The 24,618-nt window shown below is 43.9% G+C and overlaps 1 protein-coding gene across 1 annotated transcript; it reads right to left on the reverse strand.

Annotated features, from left to right (window-relative positions):
* Window positions 1-5,686: 5,686 nt before the first annotated feature.
* Window positions 5,687-21,960, reverse strand: SCAND3 (SCAN domain containing 3). Its single transcript, XM_047103078.1, has 4 exons — window positions 21,541-21,960; window positions 11,686-11,833; window positions 8,893-10,388; window positions 5,687-7,603 (listed from the first exon to the last, which is right to left on the reverse strand). Exons 1-4 carry the CDS (start codon window positions 21,958-21,960, stop codon window positions 5,687-5,689), a joined length of 3,981 nt encoding a protein of 1,326 aa, XP_046959034.1.
* Window positions 21,961-24,618: the final 2,658 nt, after the last annotated feature.

Consider the following 24,618-nt stretch of genomic DNA (forward strand, 5'->3'; position numbering starts at 1 on the left):
TTGAACACCACAGTGACCAGTGGCTTGCATCTATCTTAGCTTGACAGTTATTTTTTTTCAGCTCTTTGAAAACGTTTTTCAACATTTTCTGGCTTCTGTCATGGCTGTCGAAAAACCTACCGTAAGTCAATTTTATTTATTTGTTATTTTTAAGTCCCTTGTTGCTTTTAATATATTTTTCCCATTATGATGGATCTATGTATAAATTTAGTTTTATTTATCTGGCTTTGGGCTGTTTTGTAGCTTGATTTTGAGGGCTCAGGCCGTTCTCAATTCTAGAATATTCTTGTGCTTCATTTCTTCAAAGATCCCTCACTGCCCCTTCTCTATTCTCTTATAAATAGACGTTGGAGATTCTCGGTCTTTCCTTCATAATGTCAGTTCTTTCATAATTTTCCTTTTTAAAATCTTTTCATCCTGTCTTCAGCATCACTTTTGTCAGATTTACATTCTAGCAACTATTTTGTACCTTAAACTTTGAAAAGATATCAAAGAATATTTATAACTCAATACAAGGTATTTAAAAAAAAACAACAGTATGTTGAACACTGTTTTATTCACCACCCATGTTGAGAAACAAATCATGACCAAAGTGGTCCTCCCTGAGCCCCTGCCCTCCTCCTTCCCCCACCCGACACAGGGCACCTCCGACAGAAACTCCATTTTCATATTTTGTAGCGTTCTCTTTTCTTTACATTTTTACCACCTCATATCTCTCATTTGTGCTGTTGAGGTTTTCATATTTTAAAAAAACATCATTAAGCTTTTTTTTTTACATAAATGGAACAATACTTCAGTATTCTTCTGCAACTTTGTTTTCTCTTTCAATATTATGTTCTAAATTTAACCCATGTTGATGTGTGTAATTATAAGTCACTTGTTTTGTTTTGTTTTAATTTAAATCCAAGTTAGTTAACACACACTGTGGTCTTGGCTTCAGAAGTAGAACTCAGTGGTTCATCACTTACATACAACACTCAGCGCTCATCCCAACAAGTGCCCTCCTGAATGCCCATCACCCATCTAGCCCCGCCCCCCACCCCCCAGCAACCCTCAGTTTGTTCTCTGTACTTAAAAGAGCCTCCCTGTTAACAGTCTGCCTCCCTGTTTGTATCTTATTTTTCCTTCCCTTCCCCCAAGCTTATCTGTTTTGTTTCTTAAATTCCACACATGAGTAGGTTTCATGCTCAGCATAGAACCCAACGTGGTGCTTGAACTCAAGACCCTGAGATCAAGACCTGAGCTGAGATCAAGAGTCAGACACTCAACTGACTAAGCCACCCAGGCGCCCCCAGGTCACTTGCCTTTTCAAGTAAACTTTATTGAGGTATACCATACATACAATAAAATGCACCATTTTAACTACATAATTTTGATGGATTTTGGCATATATATATATTTCATCACATCTCCCAAATTCTCTCAGTGATGATGTGATTTTACTACTGTAATCTAGCTGTTGAGTAACATAGTACATTGTATTCTGTGAATGGACATTTGGGTTGTTTCCCACTTGGGCTCTTATACACTCTGATGTCATAACCATTCAGATGCACGGCTCCTCCAGGGCTCGACACATAACCAACGGTGGACGTGGTAAGACTTCAGGGCGTGGACATCTTCAAATGTACTGAATAATAACTTATTTAAAAAGTTTTACAGCTTTGTGTTTCACATTTAAGTCTCTAATGCATTTAGAATGCAGGGGTCCAATTCCATATGCTCCCAAATGGATAGTCATTTTTTTCTTTTCTCCACTGAGCAGGAACAGTCCTGTCGTATCAGGTTTCCATATGTTGGTGGGATTGCTTCTGGGATCCCTGTTACACTGCAGTGGCTTATTTGTCTGTCTCTGTCTTCATACTACCATGTCTCACACACTATAGCTTTGTAATGAGTTTTAATGTTCTTAGCCAGTCTGACGCTTAGCTCTTGTGTATACAGATACTGGTTATATTGCATAACACCTGCACTGGCATATTCAGTAGGACTGTAAACTGGCACCTTTGTAACACCAAGCCTTTCAATATGTCCCCTTGCTTTCCTCCTTAGTGACATGTCCCCATCCACACCACTATCTCCAGGATCCATCACACAGGCCTCATGGCCTCCTTGCCTCTCAGTCTGCACTCTACTTCCCACATTGTAGGCACAGAAATCTTGCTGAACTGTAATTCGGGTCACCTTCTATTTATGATCCCTTCAGTGCCTCCCAGTGTCTCCCGGATGAAGGCTATGCTCCTTACCTGGCTTTATCCTCGAGAACCGGCTTCTGTTCTGCGGCCTCCTCACCTCCGGCCTCCTTCCTGACCGATAGCACCCCACACGCCCTTGTGCTCTGCCCAGAGTTCACTCTTGGTTCCTCGAGTTAACTATGACAGATCTTTCAGATGGGAAATGGTAATTTGGAAAAAATTTCCCTCCTAAAGATGCAAAAGAGATTTCAGTCAGAAATTAACTTGTGTTTACTAAGATAAAGCACATCATAATCACACTCCTAAAAGTCATACAGTCCATAACGGCCTCATGCTCTTTCCTTTTTACGTTTTTTAATGAACCCAAGGCTTAATTAATTAAAACCATAATTGTATCAATAATAAATAATAGTAATAATTGGTTGTATTCAGTGTAACACAAGTATAGCAGAATATAAAACACATAGTATGTTCTTTGAGCCAGTAAATGCATGTTTTATTTCATCATAATAATGCCTAATTCTATGGTGTTTGGAGCTTTCACGATAATCTTTCTATCTTGGTGTGAAACCAGAAAAGACATTCTGGAAGTTATTACTTAGGAGTGCCCAGGAAGGGTGCAAACTGGGCTGGTTTCCTCATCCAGTCTGCAGGGTCCTAGCGGACCCCCTGCAGGAGGGATACAGCAACACCACAGAGCCCGGCGCCTCCCAACCCAACTCAATCCTTCTCAGTGTCTGAAAAATCCTGGGAGCCGGCCAGCCCGGGAGGGAGGCCCAGGGCCGCACTGCATCACTAATACCAGTCAGTTTCTCCCTCCCTCCTCCTCCCCCCTGCACAAAGCCCTGCCCTGGGTTTCCTCCTCACTTCCTTCTTTTTCGGGCTTGTCACCACCAGGGCTGATGGGGAGGAGGTCCTCTGAATCGGGGAATAAAGTCTGCAAAGCCTCCAACTGCATATCCCTCTTCTGACCTGCTGCTTCCCCCAAACTCAGTCCTACTCATGGCAATAAACCTTGCTAGGAGGCCAGGATCGTGGAAAGATGTCAAAGTATGTACACACACACACACACACACACACACACAGTCAACTGGTAACCTGCTCTCTGATTAGACCCTGGAATTCTAGCTTTCTCATGGGATCATGGGAGATATTGCCCACAAATATATGTACAGAAAGAGAATCGACCTTCAGCTTAACTTCCTTCACCTCTTTCAACCCCCAGCAGCTGTAAATGTCATCAGCCTTTGCTGGAGGGCTCTCCCGCTGCAGGACCACTGTCCTGAGCGGGACACTAGCTGAGGGCTCAGACTTCCACTCCTTGGTGTCAGCCGACCCACAGGGAACTTGCATCCCTTTGTCACTCCAAAGTGTGGGATCGTGAGCTGACCTGCAGGAATAACCACCGCTCTCCAACCTCTCCCTCCTGCTCAGGCAGCCACAGGGCCCATGAGCACATCCTCGGCCTAACCCGACGCCCAATCTGGGAGTGAAATGCAAGGCCCTTCGTCCTGAAGGATCACTTACAAGTGACTTCCTGGCAAAATCAAAGTGGGTGCTTCCTGGCATGTCTACAGACATGTGAACTCACTGCACAACAAGCAGAAAATAGGAAGAAAAAGATCACATGACTTACAGTCACTAGTCACCCAATTCATGTTAAGGTTTCATGTAAACTGTACCTCAATAAAGCTGTTGAATTGAAAAAAAATGTACAGTAAGATAATAAAACACACAGGGAGGAGGAAAAAGAAGAAAGTCCAATTTCCCAAAATGTGAAAAAGGTACAGGTAAAGCAATCCAGCCTCCTGGTAGCGTATCATTTGCAGGAGAAACAGGCAGCCAGTAAAGAAAATATCCAAGAAGGCCAAAATTCACACCAAAAATTCTGCCCAGATGATTCTAATTCTGTTCTCAAATATCCACTACTTTATATTTCTTACAGATAAAGAGGACTTAGTTCTCTTTTAAAATGTATTCTTTGGGGCGCCTGGGTGGCGCAGTCGGTTGAGCGTCCGACTTCAGCCAGGTCACGATCTCGCGGTCCGTGAGTTCGAGCCCCGCGTCGGGCTGATGGCTCAGAGCCTGGAGCATGTTTCCGATTCTGTGTCTCCCTCTCTCTCTGCCCCTCCCCCGTTCATGCTCTGTCTTTCTCTGTCCCAAAAATAAATAAACGTTGAAAAAAAAATTTTTTTTAAAAAAATAAAATGTATTCTTTATGTCCATCAGTTTATTTTCTCCCAGACACTTGAGGTATTTATAGAAATAAATATAAAATCACCACACATATATTGCTTTTTAATTTTGAAAATTGGAAGCACAATACTTTATTCAATCAATAAAACAAATGGTAAAATTTTTTAAATGTAAGTCCCTTAGTTCCAAAATATAGTCAGATAGGAGACAGGACACATAAAATGTAGGTGGAAGAAATTAAACCATTGTCGCGTATATCTATCCACCAATACCACTTTTTTTGAGAAGCTGTAAGATTTTATCAAACACGCACAATAAAATATAATCCTACTGAAGGTTCTGAATTGAATGTGAAAAATGTTTCCTCCGCTTTCTAACATTTTTGGGATCCATTCCAATGAAACTTTTTAATCAATAAAATATTAGTGACATTTCGTATGACTACATATCTTTCCCGTCTTCAACTTTCAATGTTACATTTCTTTGAAAATAAGCACTTACTGTTACGTTGCTTTTCTGTCTAGGAAAAGACTCATTTTCCTCAAGGATCTTGGCATGTTTTTACCCTAAAGAAACTGCCACGTGCTAACAGTCTGTTTTCTATAATTCCGAGTGAGTGCAGACAGGAGAGCAGATATGTGTGCCATTTTTCTGAATCATCTCCGCACAGTAGAGCTTATAAATCTACCTGAAGAGCTCGCCATACCTGGCTCTGTCCCAGAGAACCTGAACAGCAATCAGCTCAAGCAAAATCTAAAACTCTGTACCTGACCTAAACTCATCACTATGACCCAATCCCCCACTGCTATGAGGTCAGAATTCATGAATATGAATCCAAAGCCATGACACCATTACATGATAAGTGTTTCCCTGTCCTCACCACGTAAACACTGTGCGTAAACATGCACCAACAAAGGAAACTTAACATTAGCTTCCCACCTGACCACCCAGGACACTCAGACTCCAATTCCAGCCTTAAATTCACTTCCCCTCACTGATCTAATCTGCCATTTCAGAGAAATCACTGCCATCCTGAAGTCATCCTACAATCTTCATATCCTAATGAAATACAACAATAACAAAGACATACAAAATACAAGACCAAAATTTTTTAATATTAGAAACAACAGATTTAAAATTACATTTTAATAAATATAAGAAATATATCAAGAAAAGAATTATAAAAACTGTACATGTAACTGAAAGTGTACAATTTATATAGAGAATTGCTATTTTAATAACTTTCGTATTCCGTAATGCGTATATGCACACTTCGACTGAATACCTTAAAGTTTTTAATGTGATAAGTGAGCTTGCTTCTTGCTTGTTAATTTGTCTAACCTGGGCTGGATGGATGACAATGCTACTCTCAGGGGATAATGTATATTCAAACTGTTTCTGTGCTTTGTCTTAATGACACTTAAAGTCGAGAACCCGGTCTCGCACAGGGACGTTGAGGGGAACAGAAGAAGGGATTTTAAAGCAACCTCAGCAAGCTCAGGATACTCATTTTTAACTTTTATCCAAAATGAAGGAAGTGATGCTGTATTTTCAAAATTCATTTTCAGTCCTTCATCAGCAGCCAGCTTCAACAAGTTATCCTGCAGGGTGACAGTTAAATTTAAGTTATCTTTTGATGAGAGGAATGGATTTTGGATCCATGAGTTCCCTATGCGTGGATCTTCTTTCGATGGAAAATACAATTCAAAACAATCTAACAAATTTGTAAGATGTTCATTGATAACTTTTCGCAGATAGACAATATCAAGGTCATTACCTACTTCATGGATAATTGTTGTTAAATTATGGAACATGTCATAACAATTCACAGAAACTCTGTTTCTCCAAGCTTCTAACTTTTGTTTTTGTCCTTCAATCTTATCAGCCATTGAAAAACATGTTGCATTCTTCCCTTGCATGGAAACGTTAAGATCATTAAAAATACTGAAGATATCAGATAAATAAGCAAGTCTGGCTGTCCAATTCACGTCTTTGAAAAGTTGGGACCAAACTGGCTTCTTGCTTTGCAGAAACACTAAGAGTTCATTTCGTATTTCGAACATTCTTGATAGAACTTTCCCCCGTGATAACCACCGCATCTCCGCGTGCAGTAACAGCTGCTTGTGATCCGCTTCCATATTGTCGCACAACAAAGAGAACAATCTCGAATTTAATGCGTTAGATTTTACATAATTCACAATTTTTACTGTGTCAGTAAGCACACTATTTAGTTCAGCTGATATCTTTTTCATGGCCAGACCCTCTCGATGAATGAAGCAATGTGTTATTTTACACTCCGGCGCAAGTTCCTTAATCTGGGCCACCACCTCGGACCGTCTCCCTGTCATCGAAGCCGCACCATCAGAACACAGGCCTACACAAAACTGAAATTCCAGACCACACTTGTTGACGACATAATTCTTCACAGCTTCACACAGTTCTGAGCTAGTTGTGTTTGTTGGCAAAGAGGCTGAAAAGAAGAATTCTTCCTTTATGTCATCATCGTGTTCAAACCGCACGTACACCAAGAGAACAATCATGTTAGCGATATCTCTGCACTCGTCCAGCTGCAGCGAGAAGTACTTTGCTTCTTTTATTTGCTCTATGAGCTGGTCTTCCATGTCACTGGCCAGCTCCTGAATGCGCCGGGCGATGGTGTCATTGGACAGGGGCACCTGAGCCACCTTCTTGGCAGCCGACTCTCCCAGCATCTCCAGGCAGACCTCCTTGATGCAGTCTTTCACCAGGGTCTCCGCAATCGTGTACGGCGTCTTGGACTTGGCCACAGGCAGCGCCACCTTGTAGGAAGCCCGCAGGGCGTTAATGTTTATGTGAGAAACACTGAGCACCTGCTTTGGTGGGCTCTTTAATTCACTACTCTTCCTCTCAAAGAATTCTTTTGGTTGTGAACTCATTTCTTTATGTTTTGAATATAAATGCCGCTTAAGTTTTGATGGTTTCATCGCTTCATTAGCCAGGATATCTCCACAAATAATACACTGTGGTTTCAGCACCTCACCATCAATTACAGCTATAAACCCAAACTCAATGTACGAGGGGTCATATTTCCGGGTGAAACCTGTGTGAACTCTTCTGCCTTTCACTTCCTCAGGCTGACTTCCACCTTTACCGTTTCTTCTACTCCTGCCCCTAGATTCAGAAAGGCTATGTTTCTTCTTGACAAACAAGTCCAGTGAAGCTTGTTTTGCCATCTGAAAATCAGGATTAAAAATAAATAAACACAAATGTTACTTTCCTCCTTTGTCTAATAATGTTAAACAAATTAAAAACTAGGTTTGATTACAAATTTAAAAATGGTTTTAAAATGAAGTTATAAAGATAAATAAATGCTTACATTTTTTCTGAGTTACAGCAGACAAACTAGCCATAAAATATCACGCACTGTAACTGTGCTTGAGTGCTATACAATGCCAGCACACGACTTGCCCTAGGAGTCAACATCCATACCTCCCAGCATTCTACTCGGAAACGCAAGTGCAGTAATCACGTGCTGGGCACTACGGCAATGTCAAATTGTGGCTAGTTTCTAAATACTCTTGATTAGTACACTTGCCCTACTGTGGACTGGTATAAAGTTTGCAGACCAGCGCTGATCCGGAGATCACACTCCAGTACCACTGGCCCAAATCAGGTGTAGCCCCCATATTTCAAAACTCAACGCTGAACACACATTAACTCTATAAAACCTACGGATTTAAAATAAAGCTCTTTGGGCGCCTGGGTGGCGCAGTCGGTTAAGCGTCCGACTTCAGCTCAGGTCACGATCTCGCGGTCCGTGAGTTCGAGCCCCGCGTCGGGCTCTGGGCTGATGGCTCGGAGCCTGGAGCCTGTTTCCGATTCTGTGTCTCCCTCTCTCTCTGCCCCTCCCCCGTTCATGCTCTGTCTCTCTCTGTCCCAAAAATAAATAAACGTTGAAAAAAAAAAATTTTAAAATAAAGCTCTTTGGCCTTATCTCATGTTCTCCATTTATATCTGAAAACTGAACTTTTTCTCAACACAAACCCATATCTCGCAATCCAACTTGTCATCTCTTGTCCTTCCTAATTACTTCGCTTGACCCAAGATGCCCTTTCTTGGCTCAGCTCCCCACCCAAAGTAACATTAAGTTCAACTTTTCTCATGTTCATCCTCCTGTAGAAACACACCCTCACACACACCACTTACCCCCTAGATCTTAGCTTCCTTATCCTCCCAAGGAATTCCTCACACCAGGACAGAGTGAGAGACTGTCATCACCCCACACAACAAATAAAGCAGCATTCAAGGTTATAACTTCCAACCTGATAAAAGGGTGGTGTGGGGGGGGGGAGATAGGAATTAGAAGTAATGGGCTTTTCTCTGGAGAAAACAAATCCAAGTTGACCACCCTGTGCTTTATTTAGTATATACCCTGCCAAACATTCTCACTCATCATGAGCACAGTGAAGAGTAATGAAGCTCTTCCCCTGCTTTCATCTACAACAGATACTCAAACTCTTACCCAATCCCCTACTTTGTCTGATGAAAATGGTGTCTCTGAAGGCTTTAGCATTTTGGAAGGTTGACCAGTCAAACTTCTTTGGATCTCATCATGTTTCCTTTTCATTGTGGTGGTCTCGTAGCAAAGACTGCACGTTATTCTGTGATGGTAGCCCGCAGTCCCATGTGGGGAGGGCACCCCGCAGACTGCATGGACACTTCCATCACATGATATGCAACTATCAGTACCTGAGCATTCTTTTTTACAAACTACACAGGATAAAAATTTTAATCTGCTTTCAGGAGGGTTTTTCATGGCCACCGTAGGAGTAATAGAAAGATTCTCTTCAATATCACTACTATCGGTTCCAGTCTCAACATTTTCTTCATACTGTGCTCCTGGTGGATTCTCTAATTCTTTGTCAGCTGGTTCAAATTCACTTTCTGGATTTGGGCTGGCAATGAGTTCGTCGGTTAACTGAGGATGACAGAGGCCTGGTTTAGCTTCAGAGCTAAATGTGCCTTCAAATGGATTTGGTTGCATACCTCTGTGATAGGGCTGATTTTGGATCATCTGAATGAACCACAAAAACTCAGCCCAGTGTGATGAATTGTTAGTTTGCATCCAGGAGATAATCCTATTTTGGATATCATCATTAGTTTGGTTCACAGAACTTTGGCTTTGACAGGGCTGAGGCTTCCCATGGACAATTTTCAACTCTGGCCAAATATTACTGAGTTCATAGACAATCTGGCTTGAAAATTCCCTCCCACTGTCAGATTGTAGGACACTGGGAGCTCCAATAATTGTAAAAATATCTAAAAGAGCATGTGCCACTTCCTTAGGCCTTTTAGATTTTAGTGACCGCAAAAAACTCAACTTTGTACGAAGGTCTTGATAATGCATAATAAACTTATACTCCCCATCAGGATTCAATTGCATGTCTATAAGATCCACCTGGCATCTTGAACTAACTTCCTTAATTGGTTTTGATGTTAGAACTTTTTTGAGCTTCGAATGTTTCTGTTGGCATGGTCCGCAGAGGGTCAGGTACAGCATTATAACTTCTTTTGTGATGTTTTTGTATTTTGCTTGCAGCTCCTTTTCCATGCGGGTACGTCCTCCATGCCCAATGCTGAGATGTGTGTTGTGCAGAATGTCAAATAACTCCTCACTGTGTAAGTAATACCGAACTTTATCTGTATCCCCATTTATAGCCTCAATCAGCTTCTCATTTCCTTGCACAAGGATCACATCAAACCTCGCTAAGCGACGGTAGTCAACAGACTCCTTTCTTGCCTTTGCTTTAGCCTCTTTCACTTCCCGTATTAACTGACAGTACTTTGCTTTGGAAAATATCTTGGTATTATTACTTTTGTTTTCCAGCAACACTGCTAAGTTCCTGAAGAACTTCTCTCTCATGTTTTCTGGTTCCATTTCTGGTTCATTAGTGTCTAAGCTACTGGGGTTATCATCACCCACCCTTTGAGACATCATGGAAAGCCACAAAAATGACCCTAAAATATAGAGAGAAAAATCAGTTAGAATATTTGGGAATATCATTTGAAACATATACACTGCCCAAGCAGTCACTAGAGCTTGGGGTAGAAACAGAGGCATGGGCACACAAGTTGGGGGAACACAGGTTTGGTTAGGGAGCCCAGCCTTGGAGAAATAGAAGGTAAATGAAGAACCCAAGCTAGGAACAAAAAGTTCTGATCTAGTAAAGAGATGTGACTTTCCAGAGCAGTATCTGGGATTAGCCTTAAAGTAGTGTTTTACGTAAAACAAGAAGCAAATTGGTGTTATTATTTATTTATTAACTATAAAAGATGATTTGTTTTGGCTAGAGAAGCCTCAGCAATACAGTAATAGATTTTTTAAAAAACCTTATTTTTTAAGTAATCTCTACACACTACGTGGGGCTTGAACTCACAATCCCGAGATCAAAGAGTTTTGTGCTCTACGGACTGAGCCAGTCAGGTGCCCCAGTAATAGATCTTTTTTTAAAAAGCCCCAGACTATACCATGTTTTGTCCTATTAAGTCAAGTTAACTGTTACAGCGACATTTGGGGCTTATGTTTCAATGTCTCAAAATGCGACTGAAAAGACCACCATATGGACGGTACTTCTTTCCACGCAAATACATCTTGTGTCGTGCTGTGGAGCCATGAGTAGGAAAGGAGGGTGAAGCAGGATGAACTTGGGGGAAGAAAGGAATATAGGGCACTGTGAATGAGAACCAGAACACGAGCTCCAGAAGCAAGGAGGGTATTGGTAGGTGCAGGATAATTGGGGAGTTGTTAGGACTTCACAGGACGTAGAACGTGTCGATTATACTGGAGATTCTGGAAAAGACGTTGCTCCAGAACAGTCAGCCTGTGCTCTTGCCTCCACTACACCTTATCCTATTAACAGTCCTTGAAATGCTAAGGACATAGACCAGAAATTCCATTTTCTTCAGAATTTCTGAGTAGCAATCCAAGTCTTAAACATCATGTGTGACAAAAACTGGGGCAGAGGCTTTAGAAATCAGACCAATGGGCACACGGACGAGTGCTCAGCAGCCCTACTGATTTATCCTCTGATTTATCCACAGGGACGTAATTCCATTGCAAAATATCCATCAAAAATCTTGTATTCAATGATTTCTTACATTATTACCTGGCTGCTTAACTCCTTTAATAGCATCACCCAACACTGGCTGACTTCCCTCAGACGAATTCAGTAAGGCTGCAATGGATGAGATTTCATAGCTTTTCAGCAAGGAGACCCTTCCCGCTCCCAAACGTCATCCTCCTTCTGGACCTCACCATTATCTTGCGGTGGGCGTGGCTCTGGAGATGCACATTCCATTCTGTCTTCCGTAGATGGGAGCTGGGTACCCAGGCACTCCTGTGCCGCATCCAGGGGACTCATTTCCTCCATAGGAGTTTCAGGCCCGTTTGTGTCCTGTGGGACCTGGGGACAAATCGATACATCTGGAAATGAATATAGGTGATCACTGTACAAAGCATAACCAAACCTCAGAACATTCTTGTACAGAAATAGAATGTGAGAAGAAAAAAAGTCTTCATTGAATTTTCTTTTCAATGTTTATTCATTTTTGAGAGAGAGAAAGCACGTGCACGAGTGGGGGAGGGGCAGAGAGCAAGGGAGACACAGAATCCAAAGCAGGCTCCAGGCTCCGGCCCGTGTTCAACTTGAACTCATGAACTGCAAGATCATGACCTGAGTGGAAGTCGGATGCTTAACTGACTGAGCCAGCCAGGCGCCTCCTTGCTGAATTCTTAAGACGAATGCCAAACGGAATAAGGAGAGATATCAAAAAAATGCTGGGACTAATAAAGCAGAGCCGTGCAACAGAAACTCTCTCCGTTGGACAGAAGTCGGTGCTCATCCCTGTGGTTTTGGTTTTGGGGGATAACAACACAAACATTAAAGGAATCCTAAGTTGTGACAATTAAAAGAAAGTTGTAAATGGGTTTCAGTGTAAGCAATTAAAAATAAATATTTGGGGTGGGGGTTATGCAAATTATCTGATTGGGACTATTGCACCCAGAAAGGAATCTGACAGTCGTTTTAGAGTCAATGTGGAAAACTGGCCCAGTGTTATGCATGGGGAAAAAGAAAACATCATCTGCTCCTTACACTAACCATCTCATGTATGGTTTATAACTAAATTTCTCTAACTGTCCCCAAAATATATTTTATGCTTTTAAGTCCATGAAACAATATTTATACATTATACCTTTTGCTTCCTCTCATCTAAAAAAGACAGGAATCTTTTTTATGACATTCAATTTTGAAAAGTCAGACCCAGTTATCTTATAGAATGTCAGAGATTTGTCTTATTTCCTCACAAACAGATTCTGGTGAGTAATTTTTGGAAGAATACTACGTAAGTGATGTGTACTTATGGTGTCATGTCACAGGGCACATGCTATCAACTTATTTCATCATCGATAATGCTAAATTTGATCAGTAGTTAAGGCCGTGATCACCAGATCTATCCACTCATTTTCCCACCGTAAGTACTAAGTCAGCAATGGGGTAAGCGCGTGCATGGACATCAATAGCCTATTCCCCAATGTTTTTAGCATTCACTGATGATTTTTGCTTGAATCAATTTTTATACTGGGGGCTACTGCCTGCCTTTATAATTTCTTCTACATTTATTAGCTAGCAATTTCCTATAAAGAGCTTTCTATCATTTTGAATATCACTATAGACTTATTTTGTAATCTATTCCTTCCTTATTCATGCTGGTCGCCAACTGTCTCCCATCTGGCCCCTGGGGCCCCTTTGATCAGGCTTCTGCATTGTTTGAACATGACCCTGCTAGGTCACATCCATTTTTCCAGAAAAATAAACACATGACCACACTGTCTTTTCCCTGTATCAGGACTAGTTTCAACGGTTTTCCCAAGAAGTCTTGATTCATTTTGGAGCAACAGTATTAGTAACAAAGACTGAGTAAGAGGTTGGCTCATTGTTAATGATGCCTCGTCCCCTCCAGGCACTTTCATGGATAGAGCTGGTAAACATATTTACAGAATATCATGAGTTCAATCCAATTTCAACACAGTAAGATTTATTTCACCTTTCTAACATTTATTTATTTTTGAGACAGAGAGAGACAGAGAATGAACAGGGGAGGGCAGAGAGAGAGGGAGACACAGAATCTGAAGCAGGCTCCAGGCTCTGAGCTGTCAGCGCAGAGCCCGACGCGGGGCTCGAACTCACGGACCGTGAGATCATGACCTGAGCTGAAGTCGGATGCTTAACCAACCAAGCCACCCAGGCGCCCCTATTTCACCTTTCTATATTCCATTTTAATATATACCTTCTCCCACGGTGAAACAAAAACTTAGTTCAATATGATGTATATATTTACTCATTTGCCCTCACCTACAATAAGCACAGAACAGTTTCAGAATTCACAATGCTTTGTGTTGTAGCACATTTCCAACGACATACCTACTATGTGAAATCAATATCTTTGCAGCTTTATATGTACACAGACAGTAAGTATTCCACTAAGAGCATATAGTCAGAGTACTGTGTTCAAGTTACTTGAATTGTTTTTTTGCTCTGTTATTAATAATAATTTGATATACAGTTGAGTTCATCTGTTTCTGTGTTTAATCACTTTGAATTTAACATTGCTTTTTATTTTTATTTTTTTATTGCTTTTGTTTTATCTTTTATTTTTGAGAGAGAGCGAGCGAGGGAGGGGTAGAGAGAAAGGGAGACACAGAATACGAAACAGGCTCCAGGCTCTGAGCTGTAAGTACACAGCCCAATGCAGAGCTAAAAATCACGGACTGTGAGATCATGACCCGAGCTGAAGTCAGGTGCTTAACTGACTGAGCCACCCAGGTGCCCTTTAACATTGCTTTTTAAATATTTGAAGCATTGCTTTTGAATTTTTTTCTCTAGGAGATATTTCTGAACAGCCGGTACTGGGACTCCCAAGTTTCTGCCTTTCTGTTAAGTGTCATGAAAAAAAAACACTTTTTTCTAAGCCAATTTAGAAAAGAAAAAAAAAAAAAAGCTATATGTATCTTTACTCTAGAAGCCAATGTATCTTTTCTTTGAAAAATTGTAACAATACAAAATTGCCATAGCATTCCCAAATGCAGACGTTATGACAGGAAAGTAAAAGTCCCAATAAAGTATCCAAGTGAAAAAAAATATATTTGAAGCATTTAAATGGTACAAAAGATGAAAACATAGTTTTAAAAAGTTTTTTAATTAATTAATTAATTTTGGGAGAGGGGAGGGGCAGAGAGAGAAGGAGACAGAGAATCCCAAGCAGGCTCCGTGCCATCAGCTCAGAGAGCAACGTGGGGCTCAACCCCACAAACCACAAGATCATGACCTGAGCCAAAACCAAGCATTCAACACTTAACCGACTGAGCCACCCAGATGCCCCCAAAAATCAAAACACGTATTCAGAGAAATATTGCTTATATTCTACTCCCCCTTCACTCCCATAAGAAACCATTTTTGTTGGCGATGGTTTACCCTCAGTTTATTTTTGCAAAAATATGTAAAACACATATATACATACATATACACCAATATTTGCACTTATATACATATATACATAATATATACAAACCTAATGCAAATGTGTCTATACTTTTCTATACTATACATAGTAGTTCACACCTTCCTTTTTTCACTTGCTAGGAGAATATTCTCCAGAGGTCATCTCATACCAGTTCATAGATACCCTCTTCATTTTTATGTACATGGTCCCACGTTACATTCATGCGCCACAGTTTATTCAGTCACTGTACATGGGTCAGCATCTAGGTCGCTTACAACATTTCGCTTTTACAAACAGCTGCAATGAAAACCTACGTCTATGTCGTCTCTTCTTCGCAGATGCGTATATGCAAAGCAAATTCCCAGAAAGGGTATTGCTGGGTGGGTCAAAGGGTACAAATAGGCATTAGATGCACAAGTAGGCGTTAGATGCACAAATAGGCATTAGATGGTGCCCAAATCTGCCCCACCCCCAAAGGAAAGGTGCCATCTTGTATGTGTACCAGCGACATATGACAGGACCTATCTTCCGTCAGGCCACCACACTGTGTTGCCAAGCTTTTGAAATTTTGCCATCTGACAGGTGACAAAAGTACTTCAATGTAGTTTTGACTTGTAATTTTATGATTGAAGTGGAGCACCTTTTTGTACAGTTAAAAGTCATTCATTTATCTGTTTATGAAAACTGCTCATGTCTCTTGATCATTTTTATTGCATTTGCCAAAAAGATTAGCTTTTATCTATGATAAATCTTACAAATATTTTCACTAAAATTTATCATTTTTATTTCTGTGTGGGTTTTCTGTCCTGCATTTTTAAATTATTTCATAAAGAAAAATTTCTTGATATTATTTCTGGGTTTGGAGTAATTCTGTACACCCAGATAACAAAATACGTCATTCACACTTTATCCTAGTAGTTGGGTATTTAAAATTTTATGTATTGATCTCTGACACATTTAAAGGTTATTGTTTCTGATATATGGTATGAGGCATAGATTTAATGTGCCTTTTCAAAATGGCTATGTCCCTTTATCCCAGCATTTATTTAATTTTTTTAACGTTTATTTATTTTTGAGATAGGGAGACTGAGCATCAGTGGGGGAGGGGCAGAGAGAGAAGGGGGGGTGGGGAGACACAGAATCTGAAGCAGGCTCCAGGCTCTGAGCTGTCAGCACAGAGCCTGATGCAGGGCTTGAACTCACGAACTATGAGATCATGACCTGAGCCAAAAGTCAGATGCTTAACCGACTGAGCCACCCAGGCGCCCCTATCCCAACATTTATTTAAAAGTCCATTTTTCTTTACGGTGATTTGAGATGGCAAATGTATTGTACAATTTTCATATGTGCTTGGGTCTACTTTTGTACTTTCTATTGCTTTATTGATCCATCTACTCATGTATCAGTACCATGATGTCATCTAAAGATGCTTTACGGTAGGTTAGTATCTAGTAAGACTATTTCCTTCTTTTCAAGTTTTTCCAGTGATTCTTTCATGCTCACAGTATGAATGAAGTTCACGTTTTTAAAAAAAAATCTCATTAATTAATTAATTAAATTAAATTAAGTTTAATTTAATTTAATGTTTATTTTTTGGGAGAGAAAGAGAGCACAAGCAGGGTAGAGGCAGAGAGAGGGAGACACAGAACCTGAAGCAGGCTCCAGGCTCTGAGCTGTTAGCACAGTACCCAACGCTGGGATTGAACCCACGTACCGTGAGGTCATGACCTGAGCCAAGATCAAGAGTTGGCTATTCAACTGAGCCACCCAGGTGCCCCTTCCCTTCTCTGATCTTAAGAATAAGACATCATATGTGGGGGCACTTGCTGGCTGAGTGGGTTGAGCTGACTCTTGATATCAGCTCAGGTCAGGATCCCAGGATCATGGGATCAGTCCCACATGGGGCTCCTCGGTGGGTGTGGAGCCTGCTTAAGATTCTCTCCCTCTCTCTGTCCCTCTCCCTCACTTGTGCTCGCTCTCTCTAAAATAAGAAAAGAGAAAAAGAAAAATCTGGATTAAAAGAAAAAGACATCCTATGTAGATTGGTTTGTATAATAAATAGGCTACGTTTCAATTTGCCCGAATCTTTACATAACTGGGAGAAACAGAGTCGTGGAGTGAAGACGATATGCCAGCCGGGGGACAGGGGAACCTGCTGCTTATAGTTCAATAATCCTATCAGTTCTGCAAAGACTCTTACAGCAACTAAAACACGAACCCGAAGACCTGCGGCTGCGGCCGCTCCTCCCCCACCGTGCCTGCGCACACCCTTCTGTCTATGCAGCGGAGGGACTCGCCAGGCCCGGAAGGACGTCCACCACCGGACTTTAAAGGGTGACTCCGGGCGGCAGTAACGAATTACAGAAATGAAATTAACCTCAAACCCGTTATGACCGTCATTTGTCTTTCACTCTATGATTCCTGGATTTGATTTTTAAAATTTTCTAATATGAAAGTTCTGGTTGTAAAATCGTGGTATAATGCAGCCACAGTCATTAGAAATGCATATATTTCCCAATTAGACACTTATACTGGCTTTAAAAAATGGGGGGAGGGGGTGTTCTTTTTGTCACATGACAAGAGGTGTCGAGGAGGGCAGCTGTCCTCACCACCCTGGGGTTCTTGCTCGTGCCCACCATTGTGCAGGCCTGGACACCAGCTATGTTCACGACAGGCGGTGGGCAAAAACAGAATAAATGCACCTGCCCCATCTTACAAGGAAAGTAGAAGCTTTCACAGAAACTGCCAGAAACTGTGCCTACTTCTCCCGGGCCAGGCCTGCGTTGCATAGCCAACTCCAGTAGGAGGAAAGCTGGAAAAGTAGGTAGGTACATGGCCAACATGAACAAAATCAACGCTTTTTATGGAAGAAGCAAGTGTGTGTGTGTGGGGGGGGGGCGATATAGGTTTCCCCTGCTACACAAAAGTAGAGCGTTCCTGTGAAAACTGTTGAAGCAGAAAGGGCATAGAGTGAACAGTATCCCCACTTTCTGTAAGTTCATATAGGCCATGCTGCCCTGACAAATGAACTACACTAGTTCCTGTGTTTACTGACCTGAAGGATCCACAGAGTATTTTCATTTTTACGAAAAAAAGCGGTTACTGTGCTGATGCGGGTCTTTTGTAAAAACAAAGTGGTGTAAAGCGGAGAGCTAGAACCCACACTTTCTGAAAGCAGGGGTGCCTGTGTTCCGAGAGGGCAGCTAAGCATGTCTGCAACAATGGCATTTCCCCTTCTTCCAGAAATCACACAGAAACAAGAAAAATGAGAAACATTTATGCAAACTTAGTATTCTAGAAGACTAGGGACAGCTCTATAACCCTGAGTCATATGAAAATCTATCAAATACGAACATTACCCAGAACTGACCAAACACCAAGTCCTACCAACGGCCACATTTCTCAACAAAGTAGAAGAGGAACATTCTAAAGAAACAGGCACATCTGCAGGAAAAAACAAAACAAAACAAAAAAACTATATTGTTTCTTTGAAACAAAAGGAGGAGGTGTGCTGGCTGGAGGGAAGAGGAAAATACATGCTTTCTACAAAACTAAACACAAAAGTGACAGGATTTATGGAGAAAATAAAGTTACAGGATAGACTACTTAAGATATACACAACTTTGTCACCAGAGTACTAATAAAACCATGGTCCTAGTAATATACAAGCCTAGTCAGAAAGATACTATAAAGGATGATTACATTCCGTATAGCACTGTACCTCAGTGAGGTGATGCTACTGTGCCACAAAGTGGGCTCAGGAAAGGGGACGGAGGAGTAGAGACTCTGTCCTCAGAAGTTCAGGAGGAGAAGCATTTGCACATCTTCCAAGAAATGCAGTGATTTTAGAAAACCACGATTTGGTTCTGGCTCACCAATCGTGTGTTTACTTCTTTGACATTGACTTACGGATGCAGTTTCTGCTGCTTAAACATCTCCCTTCTTTTGTAAAGGAGCTGCTTATATGGTTCCAAATGGGACCTTATGCATGAAGCAGAATCCTGTGGCACTCTGCCTGGCAGTCATTCATCATCTTCTGTCCACTCCCCCTGTATCCTACCTGAACCTCAGGTGACAGAAGTGAGCCGTCCGCTCCCCCTCCGTCCTACCTGAACCATCATGCCAGGCCTCCACAGCAATATCAGTGGCAGGTTTAATGTGCAATTGACTCCAGAATGCGAAAACTGTGTGTGCATTTCACCCGCTGTAGGTGCAATAAACACCCTGAATATTCTCCTTAAGTAATAAGCTTTAAAGGCTGCAATCACACCCCGATCAAGGGGCTGGAGTCAAGAAGTTGTACTAGGAGGGAAAAGAGAACTTCAGTATCTGATGAAAGGGTAGCAACTGTTGGAGGAGGGATTGATGTATGCTAAGACTTTTGAAAGATAATCTTTTCCTCCTGCAGTTACCTTTTTAAGTCACGTAGAAAAAAACATCACCTAAAAGACCAATAAATATCTGCCTGCTATCCAGCCTCTCTTGTTAGGCTAGACAGCAGGTTAGTCTTTCCGACTCCTTTCAAGGCTCATGCATAGAGAACGTGAGGACTCACAGCAGTCCTCGGCTTTACATCTCCACTGGGATTTGCACCCCGCATCACATCACACGATCTTGCGTGGCCTCAAGCCCTCGTGTGTGTTGTGTGTTTCCTCCTTAGAGATACAGACCCTTGAGGGAATGGGCTTCCAGTGCAGCCTGGTTTCATCAAAATTAAAATCTGATCCAGGGCATAGCCTTCTCCATCAATCAGATTCCTTAACCCCGGGAGAACCGTACAGCTTCCTCTATCCGCACTCACAGTTCACCAGAGAGCTTAGCACTGGAAGACACAGCCGTTCTGGAAGTCACTAAACCAACCACTGCTTCCGCTAAGTGAAGACACTTGTAGCTTTTTCCTGAAGGTCTTCATATGTTGCGAAGACTTCCCTTTATTTGAGAAAGGACGCCTCTGATTCCTTCCTTGTTTGGTATTCGATCCACACACTTAACCGATGTTCCAGTTTTCCATTTCCTTACACCCCGTCCAAACAAACTTTGTAGCACTGGCAGATGTTCCAGCTAGAGAACTTTCTTTCACTTCCCAGTTCTTTTACTGCCTCTAGCAGTATGCAACGTGGACTCCTTTACACCAGTTGCACAATGTCACAGAGTCTCCCATTTTTTTTTTAATTTTTTTTTCAACGTTTATTTATTTTTGGGACAGAGAGAGACAGAGCATGAACGGGGGAGGGGCAGAGAGAGGGAGACACAGAATCGGAAACAGGCTCCAGGCTCTGAGCCATCAGCCCAGAGCCCGACGCGGGGCTCGAACTCACGGACCGCGAGATGGTGACCTGGCTGAAGTCGGACGCTTAACCGACTGCGCCACCCAGGCGCCCCAAGTCTCCCATTTTTTTAAGAGCGTCTTGTAATTTTGAGCTTTTCTTCACTTCTTAAAGCTGTCCTTTCATGTTCGCAGAGATTTTATCACCAGCATGCTTCTGTGGCACTTGTAAATCCCTCTGCCTGCTCATTTTCTGGAATACAAAAAAGTTTAGCAAAAAATGCACAAAGTTGGGAGGGAACCATGCAAGGAAGCATTTCCAAAACAGAGACTGGCCAAGAGGAAGGATGTGGAGGTGAATGGGCAAATGGGCGTTTGGTGCAGTACTGCCCGTCTTCACGGTCTGCTGCATCCGCTATAATCACACACCTTGCATTCAGCTGCCCTCACTTGGCGGCCCAAAACATCGACTTGCTGGTAAAATTCATGTACGTGCCAGAACGATTTCAATGTTACATGGACTCATTTCCTTATTTATCAATCTCACATGAAAGATCTGCATTGCAGAAAAACATGTCTTAATGGATCAGACTGTATACATAAAATGTTCATATTTAAGGAGTTCAGATACTCAGATACTATGATGGATAGTATCATTACAGAAACGTGACTGGTAATGTCCGTAATGTTCTAAAATTACTGTCCTAGAAGGCATGTATGCTCCCTTAAAAATAACCTCTAGCGTAAGGGTGAAAGACCAGATACTGGACTCAATACGTTTCACATACCAACAACTCCAAGTACTGAAAACCATCTAGAAAATGATGGAATTAATCTCTTTGTTGTACAAACGAAGACATTAAAGCCCAGAGAAGGTTTGATACGCCAAAGGTTACACAGCTAATTAGTGACAGGGCCTATTATGGAACCCAAATCTCATCATTCCCTTTTTCCTGATATTTCTACTAAGTGTGGCTACTTCCCTATTTGTCTTTCCCAGAAGGTGTTCCTTATATCTTGATACTGATTTGTTTTCATATATGATGAAAGGAGTGGGCATCAGAAGAGTTTAATCTCACAGCCACTAAATAAAGTGTATTTTCTACTGATAAGCAATAGATCAAGGTTTCCCATGTGGTTACATCATCTACTTCTGTGGATTAGCTGTCACTTACGTGCAAACTGTTATCCCATAAGCCTGAATCTATTCATCTACACCGGTGATCAAATAATAATGCTCCAAACCGGAATGTGCCGCCACCAGTGTGGAGTTGATGGCACGTACTCCAGCTTGGACCCACGCCCTCAACTTCTGCACAGACGACGGCACCTCCAAGGTCTCACCTGCTGTCTAGGCTCGTCCAGCTCCCGCTCCAGATCCTCCAGCACGGTCACCACCTCGTCCCCGCTCTCCGGGTGCTGTCCCCGCACCCAGGCCTGGAGCTCCTCGGGCAGGATGGTCAGGAACTGCTCCAGCACCAGCAGCTCCAGGATCTGCTCCTTGGTGTGTGTTTCTGGGCTCAGCCACTGGCGGCACAGCTCGCGGAGCCGGCGCAGCGCCTCGCGGGGTCCAGGCGTCTCCTGGTAGCAGAAGTGTCTGAAGCGCTGGCGACAGAGTTCCCTGGTGTGACACAGAGTCTCCTGCAGGCAGGATTCCTGATCCCACACATGGTCTTCTTCCTTAACCTTCACTTGGATGATGTCCCCGTGCGCCTCTGACGCTGGGCTAGCCGAGGCTGGGACGCGCGCGCAGGCCGCGGCCATGCTGGACTCCACCTGCGGTCTGGGCAGGTGCGGGGCGTCCCGCCCGCTCCTCAGTCAGGGAAGTTCTGCACGGAGCAACCCCGTCAAACACAGAAGACAGACGCGGAGAGAGGGGACTGGCTTCCGTGGCCCCACGGGGTGGCCCCACGGGGCGGCCACCCGAGCGCCTCCGTCCGCAGGGAAGCGGTCCCGGCCCGCCCCGGAAGCGGCGGGCTCTCAGCCGCTAAGGGGTCGCAGGGCCGCTCGCCGCGCCGCCCGCTACCTGCGAGGCGCAAAGCCGAGGCCGCCGTGGCCCCGCGCGCAGGAGCCGAGCCGGCCGGGGGCAGGGACGGGCCGGGGCTGCGGGCGGCGCGCGGCCAACGGAGCCGGCTGTCGCCGCGCACACGCCGCCTCCCCGCGGCCGCAGTCCGCGCCTCCGAGGGCCGCCGTCCCGGCCGGCGGGGCTGCCCCGCGCTCCCACCGCGAAACGCGCCTCCCCGCCGGCCCGGCGCGCACTTCCGGTCCGCTCTAGGACTGCGGGCGGTGCGAGCTCTCGGTGGTCGTGGCGGCGGACCGCTGCGCCCCGGAGGCGAGCGCGCGGGGGCCCCGGCTCCGCGATCTTCCGCGGGGGAGCGCTTCGCGGTGCAGAGGCTGCCCGGGGCTTGCTTGGCGCTCCGACCGGCGGTTCTGAACGGACCAGCGGGACGGACGGCGGCCGCCGCGGCCGCGGTTTTGCAAGCTTTGCCCGGCCTGTTCTAGCAGCCGCCAGTCAGGCTCGGAAAAGGACCGCGAGAGCGGGTGTCCTCTCCCCATTTTACGGGTGGGAGACCCGCAACTCACAGCGTGCGCCTCTCCCGGTGACGCGGCGGCGCCGGCTTGGCGAGCCGTACCGCTGCCGCCGGGAAACCCGCCCCAGAGGCGCACCTGCGCGATCCGGCGCGCTTCCAGAGCGCCGGCAAGAGGCGGGAGGGCACGAGAGCTTCTTCCTGCGCGCTGCGAGCTGCTCGGGGCCGCACGCTCTGCAGGCCGGTGACGGCAGGTGCGCGTCCCGCAGGTCTGGTGCCGGCACGTGCGCGCCCTCCAGGCCCGCGGCCGGCAGGTGCGCGCGCCACAGGTCCGGTGCTGGCGTGTGCACGCCCCGAAGGCTGGTGCCCGCAGGTGCGCGCCCCGCAGGTCCGCAGCCGACAGCGCGCGCTCCACAGGACGGTGCCGGCAGGTGCCCGCTTCCCCAGGCCCCCGCGGAAAGCGCCGAGCAGGAGGCCTGAGAGCACTAGAAGCGTCTCAGGCCCCCGCCCAGATTCCTCTTCCTTCTCCCCACCCCGATGGCCCCTCGGCTATGCTGAGAGCGCTCAGAGAACGGTAGATCCCACCCCAAGAGCGTTTGTTGAACTGCCGAATGGCGTCCTCTCCCCATTCTGTTTCCTTCTACTTTGGCCCCTAGTGATGACTCACGTTTTGGCATTGCTGATGCAAGAGGTTTTGAAGAATCAACATTTCTTTTGGAAAGCTCTAAATTAAAAATGCTTACCCTTGGGTTCTGTAAATGGTCTTGAACGAGTCCCTAAACCCAATGAAATTGTATGTAAAATGTTCGCTTGTGTGCCCTCGTCATCAGACCTTCAAAGGATCGAGATGGAGCCCCACCTCACCCCCACCCCCAGTTTCCTAGCCACTATTAACGTGTTGCGTTTATCTTTTGTGGCTTTCCCCTAACCAACCGTTAATCCTTTGCAGTCAAAAATTCTGTCTTCTGTCCCTTTCACTTTCTGTATACTTTGATCACGGTCGTGCTGAGCACAGTAGGCAGCTAATATGAAGTAAACATGACTTTTAAGTCCTCTACGTAGGGGCTTTAATTTTTTGGTACATTTTCACTTTTAACATCTAAAGTGGCATACACCTGTAAACAAACTATGTGTGTGTGTGTGTGTGTGTGTGTGTGTGTATATATATATATATATATATATATAACAAAAGTGAACATGCAAAAAATGAAAAGCTCCTTCGTCTCTCGTTCCATGTCTCAGAAATATTCATGCCAAGAATTTAGTATATATTCCTCAAACCTATTTTAAAATGAATATATAAACACACACTAAGACTTAACCAGAATTAGATCATGCTATATATCACAAGTCAGAAATTTCTGGGATTTGTTTTATTTTTTTTTTAATGTTTATTTATTTTTGAGACAGAGAGAAACAGAGCATGAGTTGGGGTACGGGCAGAGCGAGACACAGAATCTGATGATGTAGGTTCCAGGCTCTGAGCTGTCAGCACAGAGCCTGATGTGGGGCTCGAGCCCACCAACTGTGAGATCATGACCTGAACTGAGGTTGGACACGTAACCGACTGAGCCACCCAGGTGCCCCTGGGATTTGTTTGTTTTAAATTAGATCCTCTCCCAAAACTGCCAAGCCAACATGTGGGCACCTCCATCTGTCCCAGTCTTTTTTAGTAGCTGGATATTATTTCCATTAAGCAGATGGGCACATTTTCACATTTTGATATTGCAAAATATTACACTGAACATTCTTGAACATATTTTATTTTTAATTCTTTTGTGCTTAAAGAAAAATTGTTGAAAGATTATTTTGAAAGATATTGTGAAACATCCCTTCGGAAGAGTATTTATCATGACCCCCCCCCATTTGCATGCACCCTATCCAAGGCCTGGAA

The sequence above is a fragment of the Lynx rufus genome, unplaced genomic scaffold (genome assembly GCF_022079265.1).
Source record: "Lynx rufus isolate CCGP_SWC_20201006 ecotype Redwood Valley unplaced genomic scaffold, mLynRuf1.p SCAF_6, whole genome shotgun sequence".
In the NCBI taxonomy this organism is placed as follows: Eukaryota; Metazoa; Chordata; class Mammalia; order Carnivora; family Felidae; genus Lynx; species Lynx rufus.

Bases quoted from the DNA above. Each gene is read 5' to 3' on its own strand.
- SCAND3 (XM_047103078.1), bottom strand. From the start codon at position 21,960: ATGGCCGCGGCCTGCGCGCGCGTCCCAGCCTCGGCTAGCCCAGCGTCA. The intron at 11,834-21,540 runs GTGAGACCTTGG...ATTTGTCCCCAG, and splicing joins TGGACGAGCCTAGACAGCAG to GTCCCACAGGACACAAACGG. The intron at 7,604-8,892 runs GTAAGAGTTTGA...CCTGATTTTCAG, and splicing joins CAGACAAAGTAGGGGATTGG to ATGGCAAAACAAGCTTCACT.